Raw genomic sequence first — 14,209 nt, forward strand, 5'->3', positions numbered from 1 at the left:
TAAATTAATCAAATAATTATCAATATATGATTGGTTTTCATCTAATTATGAATAATTTTCAGTTTTCAGATTATTTCCTCTATATACACTTAAAAGTCTACCTTAATGCCAAATTTCAAGTTTCTAGGTAATCTGGAAGTGGGTTAGGTTTTTGATCTATAAGTCAGTCAGTCACAAAAGTGACGGTTTTTAAACGTTAATTTATCAATAACTGTTTGATCTACGTTAATGAAATTTTGTCTTTTAGACAAGCTAAAGAGCATAAATAAATGTGCCAAGTTTCATGTATGTAGGTTAAATAGGTTTCAAGTTGTAAAGGAGTCAAAAGTAGCTCGAAATGGTTAATATTACACACGGTTGCGTCACCAGTTCCTTTTTTTGAACTTGGCTGGACACGCGGTAGCGCTCGTTGCTTTTTTTTATATACCACGACGGTGGCAAACAAGCATACGGCCCGCCGCCTGATTGTAAGCAGTCACCGCAGCCTATGGACGCCTGCAACTCCAGAGGTGTTACATGCGCGTTGCCGACCCTTTAAAAACCTGTACACTCCTTTTTTGAAGAACCCCATACTGTAGACCCTCGGGAAAACCTCGGAAGGGAGCTCATTCCACAGCCGGAGCGTCCGCGGGAGGAAATTCCTTTTGAACCGCACAGTACGCGACCATTTACTTTCTAAGGTGTGAGGATGAACACCCTGCCGACGGCGAGCGGTGCGGTGATAGAAAATGGCCGTTGGCATCATGTCAAACAATTCCTCAGAGCACAGCCCATTGTACAAGCAGTAGAACACACACAAGGAGGCAAAGTCTCTCCTTAGACTTAAAGGTTCAATACCGCTTGTGAGTTTGGGATCGTCAACGATTCGCACAGCGCGCCTTTGGACTGAGTCAAAGGGTCCAAGCTGACATGCAGGTGCTCCTGCCTAAAGGTGACAGCAATACTCTATTTGGGGACTGCGATTTATATAGTAGCAGTTGTAAAGTGGGGTTGCTTTCTAAATTATATATATTTTTCCGGAACTAGCTCTCCGTCTATTTGTTACAAGAAAGATTGAATAGTATGTAGTAGAAATAATAATGTAGCTATTTGAAAGTAATTATACAAGTATTGTCTATCTACAATTTTGTTATGATTGTAAATGTCATCATAGGGACAAGGTTGTATACCAAGCTCTACAATAACAAAGCTTTTAGCACATATATACACTTTAAAAACATTTGTAAAAAAATGTGTCCCAATGAAATCATTTACTCCGAGATACGCTACGGTGCCGTTGAATTACATTTTGGATATCACGTATGCTAGAATCTGCGCATCAGCTACGAGAACCCAGCAGCATTGTGGTGCGGCCCAATTCGAACAATGCTTAGATATAAGTTCAGTTTTCGGTTGAAGAAATTGTCTTTTTTACATTGACAGATCAGTATCGTATCGGTGTGACAAGCATCGAGCATTGTTTGTTAGCATTGCATATTATTCGAATTGGGCCGTTAGTGTATTATAATGGCGCCGTAGTGAAATCTGACCTCCCCAGCACAAAGTCAACAATGAAATGGCTGACAAAACTGACGTTGAGCTACATAACAGTCGTCATCTATTCTTAACTAAATACTGATAAGAAGGAGACGATTTATTGCAACAACTTCAACAAGTTATGCTAGCCGTTCCGGAACAAAATTTTCAAAGAAATCAATATCCTTGGATACATTTCTCTTTGAGAATCGCGAAGTTGGCATAAAACACTAGTATCTTAGGGAGACAAATAAGGCGAAGATAAGTAACCCAATCGATTTGGTTAAGGTAGCAGCACCATCCGTTGTTTTAGGGAATCCTGCGACGTCGAACCAGTCGGATTGGCCTGCAATATTTCGTGTCGCTACTCGTACGTGGTACTCTGTAGACTTTTCCAAATAGCCGATTGTAAACGTAGTCTCTGAAACAAAATAAATTATACTTTATGAAAAAGATGGCCTGTGCAGAACTCTGGGTCCGAAATTTGAAGTCTTCTTGAATGCAAACTGCATCGGTTCTATAAATTTAATATTATATTACGTGTAAATAATTACTTATATTATTTGTTGGGTTGGGTTCATCTGGTAGGCAATTGAATCCACCTCACCTTCACCTTGCATTAATTGCCTGAACCCTATTGTTTAAGCACAATATTTAGACACCATTCGAGCTGCTTTACATTTTTATTGGTGCGAGTGAGATGTACAGTGTATGCTACTGATGTCAAATTAATATCAAATTTCTATTGAAGTTCCAAAGCCTCTCTAGGTGTATCGCCTTTTGGAAATGAATAACCATAGAATCTCGAATATCTGGACTAGAGACCTTATCTAGTGTGTCTCTTTTTTTTCTTTTGTATGTTTAAAGTAGTATTTACGATAACATTCTTACCGTTATCTGAAGTAATGTCGAACGTATATTGCGTCCCGTTCAGCCAGTATGGTACCGTGAATCCCTCCATATGCGGCACAACTTCGAAGACGTAACCTGGAATCAGGTAATGAAAGATTATTTTAAATAATTAGAAACAGTAGGAGCCTTTTAGGGTTGGGGATGTACAATAGTGGGGCACAGTCGAATGTCACCATGCTTATTTTTGGAGCACGACAACTGTTTTCACCTTCACCCATAATAACACTAATACTCGTATATGATTATAAATTTAGTGTGTACGAAGCCGACGCGCGTAGAAAAAGACACAAAATAAATAAAGTTTATAGGTCATTATTGTACAAATTGAGTAAGCTCAACAAGGCTTGTGTTGTAGGTACTTAGACAACGATATATAATTATTTTAATACTTAAATACATAGAAAACATGCACGACTCAGGAACACATATCCGTGCTCATCACACAAATAAATACACTTACCAGGATTTGAACCCGGGACCATCGGCTTCATAGGCAGGGTAACTACCCACTAGGTCACAGACCGGTCGTCAAACATACATAAATAATGATAGACACAGATATAAATAATGACCTTTCTCTACTTTTAAGGTTTTTCCTGTGCATTGTAAATTTGTGATATATTTAAACATTTACCGCAGAACGGGGTGCAACAAAAATCGCGAAGTGAATAGAGAAATTTTGAACTATTTCTTTCAAGTTGTTATATTTAAACACATATATCTCTTAAATTAGAGTTTTTGATATACATATATAGTACTATTTATACTCTACATTGATACCTACCAAGAACAGGGAGATTTTCTGGTTTAGGAGCTATTCCATCGTCTTTGTAAAAGGTACAGTTTTCACAGGAAACTTCGAATGTTAAATTATTTGCAGTTGCAGATGACATCACAACCTGGAAACGATATAAGACATAATGTTATTTGCTGTTTTTATGCAGTATGATTCATTTAAGGTCGTAATTGGTACTTAATTCAGAAATAGTACATTACTATAGAGGCCGGGAAACGAAGGGTTGCAGGCCAAGTACATATAGACGGCGTAGCGAGGCCCGGGTGCGTAGACAATATGCCAATCATTCACACTCCGTAGCGTAGCGTAGATATCTCTCTCTATCACTCTTGCACATTAGTGCGACAGAGACGGTTGGGTTTCGTTCGCTACGGAGCGTTAACTATTGGAATCTTGTCTACGCACCCAGATAGGGATACGCGGCCGGCATCGGCAGCCCCGTTTCTCGTCAATATTTGTATAGTGCTTTGCTAATTACGAATCTACTACTATTTTGATGGTTGAATACCAGATGTTGTGTCACAATTTGACGTTTAAAAACAAAAGAATGTTGCTTTACAGGCTTAGGTGTGTAAGGCTGTATGAAATATTTTTACATATCATCTTCACTCGTTGCACCGGATACGCAGTATTTCCGGACCTAATTTTATTGCAAGTTGGAAATCTTGATCTACTTGGCCTGCAACCCTACAACCTTCCCGGCCTCTATTGTAATATACTATAACGTTAAGCTTAAAAATGTTCATTTGTAGACAGAAGTGAACTTTTTATATGTATTTAAATTTTGGCGTAAATTCTATAATAAACCTATACATTGTTATACTGAAGAGATATACTGGTTAACAGTTTCAGCTTTATTAATTTTCAGGACACTTACACTGGTTGGTGGGTCAGGTTTGTTCCCCAGCGACACGTGGAACATGAAGTTCTGGCGACCCTTGGGATTTTCTACCGTGCACTTGTACTGCTTTTCGAGTGTGTCGTTGGTAATGTGTAGCGTCAACACTGAGTTGCCGTCTGTTTCCTTTGACGTGGTGATCTGAAAAGGATTAGCAATACATATCCGTTAATCATATTTTATATCGGAAATATTACAATACATGGACTGAATTAACATTAGACAGATACACAAAATACACAGCTAAATTACAGAATAAATAATAATATGCTGAATGAACAGGCTAACAATTTATTAAAGATATTGATAGTGACATCGCTCATTTCCCGCTACTGAAAAGCTGCACCAGCAACATTGTTGTCAACTATGCTGCAGAACCTATCCAGATGTAACTTTTAAAGACAACATTTTTCATTAATACATATTAACCTCTAAACTGTCATAGACGAGCCGATGACCTTTGATATGAAGATTCAATTAAGAGAGGCGTAACGTAATGTTCAAGACTACATTTTACAACATTTCTTATCGTAAAAATATACGAGTATCTATTTGTCATGTCTTGAGTGATCTAGTGGGGAATACTTAACTACTGATATAATGGAGAATTCTAATCATCATCTAGACTTAATATTTATATTCGTAAAAGGTGTGAAAATACTAACTTTATGGTCTGGGCCATCGCTCTTCATTTCCTCATCATAGTTGTCATCATGCTTCGACCAAGTGAAGGTAGGCGCGGGGTATGCGATGGCCTTGCATGTTATATTTTTCCTGAAAACAAATAGTACACCACGATTAATCAAATGCGATAATAATATTTACAGTACATATGTTGCTACTTTACCGCACTAGTGCAAAAATTAGCATATTACGTTACTGTGTCGAACATTTAAAGGGCCATATGTACTGTAAAACGTTGTACGATACATGTGCGAATAGGTAATTCGCAACTCGTGTCGATTTAAAATACTCCCTTCGGTCGTGTTTTAATTTATCGCAACTCGTTTCGAATTTCCTATTTTTCGCACTTGTACTCGTATCGTAATGTACTATTTCACTGCAAAAAATGTATGGTATTACTTTTCATTGACAGTTTTTTTGGCAATTGATGGTTTGGTTTTTGGTTTATTGATAGTCGATTTATAGCGTTATTCGGCGTATTCCCATTTATCCTCGTTGGGCACAGAAGGCAAGGTTGGTGTTATTATAATTTAATCTCTTCTGTCCCCATCTCATGTACGGCGGCGGTCACGTGGGCCGTGAACAAATAGGACTACACCCGTTATTCACAAACGCGCTACAAGCCTCAATTCGCTAATAATAGTTTGTCGTATTTGTAAAAAAGGGATAAAAAGATATATTAATTGAAGCTTGTGAAGTTTTATGAATCCAAGGTTAAGGTTAATCTTTAACTTACCATTCATCTAAAATAGCGTACACTTCACTCTCCGAGTATTCGTTGATTATTACCGGCTTATCTGTAAACATCAATCGGGAATATTATTTAAAATGCATAAATAAATTACTAATTAGAGCCATTTAAGTACGTCTTTCTCGAGGAATGTAATCCTTGACATAGTCGTTTGAAGCTTGGAATAAATTGGTAAATGTAAAAATAGTACAAACATTATGTTAAAGTTATATAAATGTAAATACGATTATTACTTATGATTTTTGAACGAAATGATGTCTTAATCCTTTTGTCCAAATTATGTAAGCTTATTAAACGTATGTCAAAGTAAATTATGGCTTTTTTATTCAAGTTGAACAGCTAGTTTCAGTAGAAGACCTAAATATTCCAGATTGTATGCAGTGACTTTTCAATTTCCACGGACGTTGACGTCCACGATATACGATTCACGGTAAACTAAAAGTCACTGCATACCCTGCATACAATCTCATGTACCTATTGAGGTTCCCTGTTTTATCCTAATGGTAAGACTTGATTTGGAGATAGACATCCATAAGAAAAGTATAAAAATAACCACTTATAGTATAAGGTAAATTAGAATTTTGTGTACGCTAGGTAGAAAATTAGGTTGGTATAATACAATTTTATCACCTTGGCCTTTTAAGGTACCTTAAGTTCAGAGAGCGGAATTTTTTAAAAATCCGTACCCTGCCGTGCAATTCCTAAACTGCAGTAACTGCAAAAAATTGAATTCGAGGTGAACGCAAAAATAGTTTTAAAATGATTTATTTTGGGCGATGCAATATAATTCAGGTTCTTTTACAGACAAAGTATTCGAAACACACGATGTAATAAGGTCAGTAATTCAGTCTGTCCTAAAATAAAATATAAGACTTTTTTCAAATTCTGAGTTAGTACTGCGCTCCCACGCAGACAAAAAAAATTACAAATACTACTTACAGCGCAGTAAAAAGTTAAACTACTGCAAGCGTGTTGCATATGCTTTTAGACAAGTTTTACCGTGTACAGTATAATCCGCAGTAACAGAGCCTCATCTACTGTGTAGTAGCTAATATTTTGATATATGTAGCTAATATTTTGATTCTATTTTAGTGTTACGGGAGTTAGTTACTGCATTAAGTATACGTATTCGTAATAAAATTAAAGAGCGTAGCCGTGTTTTCATGGAAAAGCGGCCCTTCCACGAAATGTTTACAGTATTTTTTCATTGAGAGTACAGTGGTACAATCTACCAGTATATCATTAATGATAAAGAGGTTGCAATGTGTGTAATCTCTTATACGACTAAATTATCTGGTATGGGTATAGGTACCTTATCCTTTATATTTCTATTTTGTAGTATGAAGTACGAACTGGATTATTTTGAAAAAAATATAAATTGTAGACAAGCAATAATTTAACGAAGAACTGTTGGTGTCTTGGTTGTGAACTTTAAATAATTCGTAGCAGTATGGCATTTTACTGAGTTTTAAGCATTTGAGTAGGAAAACCTAGTCCCTTACTGCGTTTGAGTATTTTGATTTTCATGTTCTAATTGTCCAAATTGAAAATCAAAATTGTGTGTGATGTAATTAATTGACGACCCTAAAGGAAGATCGAGGCTACAATCAACTATCAACTTGCTACCAAGGCTATCGTATTTATGCTACAGTATTTTGTCTACAAAATCTTAGCACCAGATCAATAATTTTACACATTTATTAAGGTTATGTACCTACAAAATATAATAAACATACTTACGCCTCACACTTAAGTGGAAAAACTTTTCCGCAAAATGTGAAATTTTTTCCTGGGTTGCTTTACATTTATAAGTACCGGGGTCCATATGACTCAGGTCGTTTATTCTTAGGACGCTAGTGCTGGATCTAGGCTTATAGGTGATCCTGTATTTTGCATTATTAACTGCAAAAGTAAGAACAAAATTAGAATAATTGTAGGATAACAGGTTGTACGAAACATCAGAGTATGACCTCATTTGCTTTAAAAGGAAACGGGATGACAGTTTACCATTTCCCTCTCTGGATATTAACATATATTTTTACACAATATGAGGAACGTAACCAGAGCTATGTGCCTTTGTTTGTTTTTATTTTATTACTATGCTTTTAAAATCAAACGTCAAACGAAGGGGGCTTAGGGGCAAGGGGTAACCGAAGCTATGGTTAATATACATTAAATCGTGTAAAGATATTTGCTATTATGACAATATCCTGGGAGGAAAGTGGGGACTACGTTTGTATGGAAAAGCGGATGTCCACTATCCTCTTAATAAGTAAGGCGATGTTTACTAACTGCATTTTTTACTGGTTACTTTATATTTTTAACACTTTTAACTAGTGGAAACGAGTTTTCAATGAGGTGATACTCTTCTTCTTCTTTGTCGTTGTACTCTTTGCAGAGCGTCGTGGTCAACTGCTGGCATCAGGCGCAGATGTTGCTTGCCATACGATTTCTCGCCATTTTTCGCGGTTGGGGGGCATTCTGGCAAATGCGTTCAGGGGTGAGGTGATACAGAAAACTAGGTTTAACTAACTATTGATTTTTACGTAAATTGACTGTGCTACAATCAACCTGATAATATAAATGACTATTATGTTAGTATACACTTAGAAAAGTGGAATATACATACCTATGGGCTGGCTGTCTTTATCGTACCACTGGACATCGGGTACTGGTGTGCCCTTGGCTTGGCAAGATAAATCAATATGATGACCTTCTTCCTCGACTAGATCCTCTTCCGATTCTTTAATTACTACTTTTTCTGGGGAAAAGAAATACGAATGAACATAAATGAACAGTTTTTTTTTCTTTTTCTTTTGTTTTGTTCATAAAACGCCGTATTTTACCTCTTTTTGTTGTGTCGAAGCATAACTACCTATGTCAATATGTCAGTACATTTATTGGGCGCATTTTTATCTGTATACAAATATGTTTTATAGGGCATTTTTGGCAAGTAAGATTTTTTTTGGATATAAGAATTGTGAAAAGGGTTTTGATCTATAGTTGCGGCAGGATTGATTGGGTATCCCATATTACAAGTACTGAAAAAAGTAATTCGATAGTAATAGGTAGTTTAATCTAATATAAATCTCGCTATTCTATTATATAAGCCACAAATGAATAATTCATAAACTTTATAAGACTTTATAAAGTACAACAGTCTAATGTATCTAGATTTACGTACCGCCCACAAAAATCGTAATATTGCCACTAAGATCCCCAGCCTTACAAATGTAGGTTCCTGAGTCAGCGAGAACCAAATTTTGTATCATCAAAGGCAAAAATGTGGGCCCGTCAGTAGTGGCACCACGGGGCTCCACATAAATCCTCTTAGCTTTGGTAGATCTCGGTGGTATCTTAGCACCAGAGGGATCATACCATTCCAGATCCTGCAATAGAAACAACAGTATAAATACCTCTTAAACGACTTCTTTTGGGATGCAAAAACAATACTTCAGCTACGGATACTGGAAAAGTGCTTACACCCGTTAAATGTTGTCCTTCGCAGTAGATTGCTTTTTTCTCGCCAACGTTGAACGTGTTCTTCAAAGTATTTATTTTCAGGTACGGTTCATCGCTTTCTGCTGGTGCCGATGAGACTGGAAAAGATATACATAAATCGTTAAAACCGATCAAGCAAGAAATAAAACTTTTCATAAAAGTGTGTTTCTGATAAAAGTTCGCATAAATAATTATCCGGTCTGAACAACACGATTAGAGGAAATGAAATCGGGCTCAAGAGAAACTAATTTCACATAACCAGTACATACAACGAAAGATACAAAACATAAGAGCGGCCTCTTTCGAATACTTAAGTAACTAGGTACACAAGAAATAAATCATTTTGACGCTTATTGCGCCGATGAGTAACGAAGCTTGAAAACCTTTCCAGTTTTACAAACACGCTCCGATATACCTCATTTCTCTTCTCTTTACCTATTTATAGCCTATTTGTAGCTATGTAGATACTAATAGTAGAACTACGTAGCTTAACTACGCCTTTTGTGTATTTATGATTGTATGTAACTACGAGTATATATGCACAGTTAGGTGGATATTATTTGGGACAATTTTTTCATCTTAAAGTTCCTTAACAAATTTCAGAAGTATAGTCCCATCCAGAAGAAAGCATGAAACTTATGCTTATGTAGGTAAGAAAGAAAAATAGAAGTGGAAGCAATACCGCGGGCCAGGAGCATATTTCCCGGCTGAAACTTTGTCAGATGATAGTTTAGATGCTGTTTTAAATTAAAAAAAACCCTCAGCCGGTTCTATCGCGGTGGAATGACCGTCAGCTGTAAAATGAACATGTAAAAAATATGCGCCTTACCACTTTATGTGCGGCAAAGTATGCGTAATGTGTAAATTGCGTAATCCGTTGATGGCCTTTCAGAAGTTTACGTCTCATGAAATGCTACATGCAAAGTTTCATGGTTTGTCATAAAAGATATATCGCCTATTTTTTACATGTTCATGCAACCAGCTGATGTTCTTACCACCGCGAAATAACCGGCTGACGATTGACGGTTCTGCAGAAGAGGGCTATTCGAGCAATATATAAAATGAACCATAGAGACTCACTGAGAGATAAATTTAAGGAAATTGACATCATGACAGTGCACCGTCAATACATTTATGAGAATATTCTGTATGTGCATAAAAATATTGCCGATTTTAAGAAAAATTGTGACATTCATAATATGAATACTAGAAATAAACATAAGTTCGCCGTGCCCTTCACTCGGCTCCATAAAATTATAAAATCATTCATGGGTAATTGTGTGAGATTTTATAATAAACTTCCAAACCATATTACTGAGTTTCCAATTAATAAATTTAAGAATCATGTAAAGCGTAAACTTATTTCTAAAGCTTATTATACCACACAAGACTACATGAATGATAAAACAACGTGGGATTAATTGTGATTCGAAATGATTAATTATTTATTATATTTGAATAATGATGATGAAATGGATATTCCAATGCATGTATTTCCTTTGTTGTTTTTATTATATTTGTTTGACATTTAGAATTTATTCTAGAAACAATCTAGACTAGTATTTTTTATACATTTTTTTTTGTATGACTATATTTTGTGAAAGTTTTAGTATTAAATTTGATCTATGAATTATATTCATTAGTATTATATATGAAATAATATTTACAACATCAATAAATTGCTCTGATAATTAGATTAAGATAATTATATGTAATACTGTCTTACTATTCATAAGTGCTTGTTGCTAGGCCTACATGAATAAAGTATATTTGAATTGAATTGAATTGAATTTTTAATTAACAACAGCATCTGAACTATAATTTGACAAAGTATCAAACGGGAGGCGATGACAATTTTTTTTTTGTTTTACGTGTTTCTGTGGCTGCCATACCTCAACCCACCAATGGAACGGCAGCTGACGTCCAGGAGGGTTCATCATACCTAGCCATTAACCACTACACGAGTTTTCAGCCAGGAGGCGATTGGTCATGGAAATTGTTCCTGGCTCGCGGTCTACAAGAGGATCTTTTCCCCACTTTTATTTTCCGTTTTCCAGTTTTGCAATGTTTTTATAAAAATGGTTACCTAAAGTTACAACAAAACTCAACATATTATTATTATTATTTTTTATAGGGAATTATTACACAAATTGACTACGTCCCACTGCACAGTAAGCTCAATAAGGCTTGTATTGAGGGAACTTAGACAACGATATATATATAATATATAATTTTATATTCTCTTTAAAGTTTTCTATAATAGTTGCCTTGGAAGTATGTTGTAAGAATTGCTCTAAAATAGTGTTTCAAATCCCGGATCTCGGCGTTTTTGCGTAATATTCGTAAGCAAAACTTCAAAGGTTCACAAATCTATATATATAAATAGGTAGACGGCCCGTGATATTTACCTAGGTAAAGACGAAATAAAAACTAACATCTGTTCCTGAAACCAACCGAATGAAAGAGACAAGGGGCATATTAAACTTGGTCAGAGCACGACCTCTGACCACGTCTATTAATACGAGTATGCCCCTTGTACGTGACCACCATAGCAATAACGACTACGAGAAATAGACTTATTTCCACAGATTATTTTAATATATAGCTATCGTCATGTTTTGTGTCAGAGAATACTGGTTACACCCACCCGAAATAGTTTTCATTAATTAAAGATAGAGGTGATTATATTTTTCCTGTAAAAGTTGTAGTACTTAATGTTAATATTATGTAAAAAATTGGTATGGTATTATTTTTCGCACTTTCCTTCATAAATATTTTTTTTCATAGTGAACAAAGTTTTTCATAATGTACAATTTGAACTCTTTCAAATGATATCCCACATGACCTAATCACTAGCACTAGAACAGTCGCTAATGGGTCTGCTGGACCCAGGGTCTTTATTATTAACGTAAACTTGCTCGTTAGGTATTGCACGACGATGTCGTTTTTAGTACCTTCAAGTGAAAGTTCGTCGCGTCGATTCGTCATTTCGTTTGTCTGTCAGGGCGTCACACTCACGACCAATGGACGTCTGAAGTGTCTATGTAACCGACAACGTATGTAAAATTTTCTTACTTCTGGGTCCACTGGACCCCTGTGTGACTTATTACGGGACTAGTATTTACATGATCAAAAACCATTATGTCATTAAAAAATTAAATTTTTAGCATTAAAGTTAACTGCTCATAGGGCTTTGTCAAAAAAAGAGCACATTACATCAATTGAACTAATAGAGTATTAAAACTATTCTGAAACTGAAAATAAAGATGTTGGAGGAATTCTCCAATAAGAAAAATTCGGAGTGCCTTTACGGATCATGTTTTAATATACATTGAGATAGTTTTTAGCCATTTTTGATGAAACAATTCTAGTATTTTAAGTTTATAAAAAGGGAAATAAAGAGCTCCGAGAGTTATTTAAATTACATTTGAAAGCACTAAAAAAGTTAAAAATGTCATTTATAGATTTAGATTAGCGAATATTTTGCGAATATTCGCTAATTAAAACTGTTGATTATTATTTCATGAATGCTTCATAATCTAATTTAAGGAATATTATGTGTATAACCATTGTCTTTAATAGTCTTCATTTTATGGTTATTTAAATTACTGGGTCCAGTGAACTCCAAAGCGACTAAATGTGTTTCAAACTAGAGCGCGACTGTTCTAGTGCTAGACTTTGAAGTTTTTTCCTCTTCATATTGGACATCTTCCATAGTTAATAAATTAAAATGAAATAATAATACTTTTAAATTGTCTGAGTTAGTGTTGTTCATAACTATTCCAAATTTGGAATCAATAGCTTACGTGGCTCTCGAGATATTTAGCGATGTGACAGACAGACAGTCAGAATCGCACCATAAGGGTTCCTTTTGAATCTTTTTGGTACGGAACCCTATAAAGCTTCACGAGGTTTTTTCATAATCCACAACTCCCGCGGGATCATTATAGGTTTTTGTCCTTATTTTAAAATTATTAGGCGCTCATACTCGTAATAATAAGTAATACCTATTTTTTATGCTAAAGCCTAGTCAGTAGTCCATTGCTTTCACCCAATAAATAAAGGTTCCCAAAGTGTACTGGGCCGCGAACCACCTGAAAATGTTTGCCATTTGGCATATAAGTATGCATATGATATTCGTTCTTGACCCACCACTGGGTTGCGAGGCTTGCAACTCATGGTTTGGGAATGGCTTACATAATATAATCCATACTACTATTATGAATGCGAAAGTGTGTCTCTCTGTCTGTTACCTGTTCACACTTAAATCGCCGAACCTATTTAGTTGAAATTTGGTATAGAAATAGTTTGAGTCTCGGCAAGGGATAAATGATAGTTTTAACCCCAGAAATCATCCCTTAAGGGTGAAAATGGGGGTGTAAGTTTTTATGGGGAATAAATAAAACGCAAATTAGATAAAACATAAGCTACTTAAATTACTAATTCCGCGCAGACGAAGTCGCGAGCCAAAAGCTAGTATTTTCATAAAAAGCTCTTTATTCCTCTAACAACTAAAGTACCTACTAACAAACTTACGGAAGTCAACCGGCCTGAAGGAATCTTTTTATACACTTAATAAGTATCTTATTGTGAGACGGGCACTCTATGGTAAAAGTTGTTGGTCGACGTTGAAAGTCCACAACTTCTTCTCTGCCTATTAAATATACGAACTACAACAGTCATTCGGTGAAAAATATTTAAAGGTTACTCGATATTTTAACTTTTGGTTCATAAAAAAAAGCTAGCTCATAAGCCTTATTCCCAAAATATAAACACTACACAATTGTAATCCGGTTCTTGAGTCAAAACAGCAATAAGATTTTTTCATTATTTATTTTAATAGTGTGACAAGAATGTGTTATTTCTAGTGCCCAAGATGAACATGAATAGGTCAGTCCTGAACGCTGGGTTGGGCGCGATAATTGCGTCAATACATACATATAAAAATGTTGCAAATAGTATGTATTAAAATGTGTTGTTTTTTATCTGTATAATCAGCAACACTCTTAACTATCCATTGGCGGATCTTATGCTTTTTGTTAACAGTGTGGGCAATGATACTTCATGTTGTACTCCAATTAATTTTCTATTTTTTTTTATTCTTTCAATTCCAAACCTGATTTTATTTAAACATAGGTAATACTGAAAAAAA

At 35.4% G+C, this 14,209-nt stretch overlaps 1 protein-coding gene across 1 annotated transcript in view; it reads right to left on the reverse strand.

Annotated features, from left to right (window-relative positions):
* Positions 1-409: 409 nt before the first annotated feature.
* The window catches only part of LOC133534676 (neural cell adhesion molecule 2-like), a 145,169-nt gene continuing 131,369 nt past the window's right edge, over positions 410-14,209 (reverse strand). The window contains exons 2-11 of the mRNA XM_061873897.1: positions 9,040-9,155; positions 8,741-8,945; positions 8,186-8,317; positions 7,297-7,458; positions 5,542-5,602; positions 4,787-4,895; positions 4,101-4,262; positions 3,212-3,326; positions 2,407-2,502; positions 410-1,936 (exon numbers count right to left, since the gene is read on the reverse strand). Of these exons, the coding sequence (XP_061729881.1) occupies positions 1,746-1,936; positions 2,407-2,502; positions 3,212-3,326; positions 4,101-4,262; positions 4,787-4,895; positions 5,542-5,602; positions 7,297-7,458; positions 8,186-8,317; positions 8,741-8,945; positions 9,040-9,155 (1,349 nt within the window). The 3' untranslated portion in view covers positions 410-1,745. The remainder of the gene's footprint in view (positions 1,937-2,406; positions 2,503-3,211; positions 3,327-4,100; positions 4,263-4,786; positions 4,896-5,541; positions 5,603-7,296; positions 7,459-8,185; positions 8,318-8,740; positions 8,946-9,039; positions 9,156-14,209) is intronic.

This window comes from Cydia pomonella, chromosome 2 (genome assembly GCF_033807575.1).
Source record: "Cydia pomonella isolate Wapato2018A chromosome 2, ilCydPomo1, whole genome shotgun sequence".
Lineage (NCBI taxonomy): Eukaryota > Metazoa > Arthropoda > Insecta > Lepidoptera > Tortricidae > Cydia > Cydia pomonella.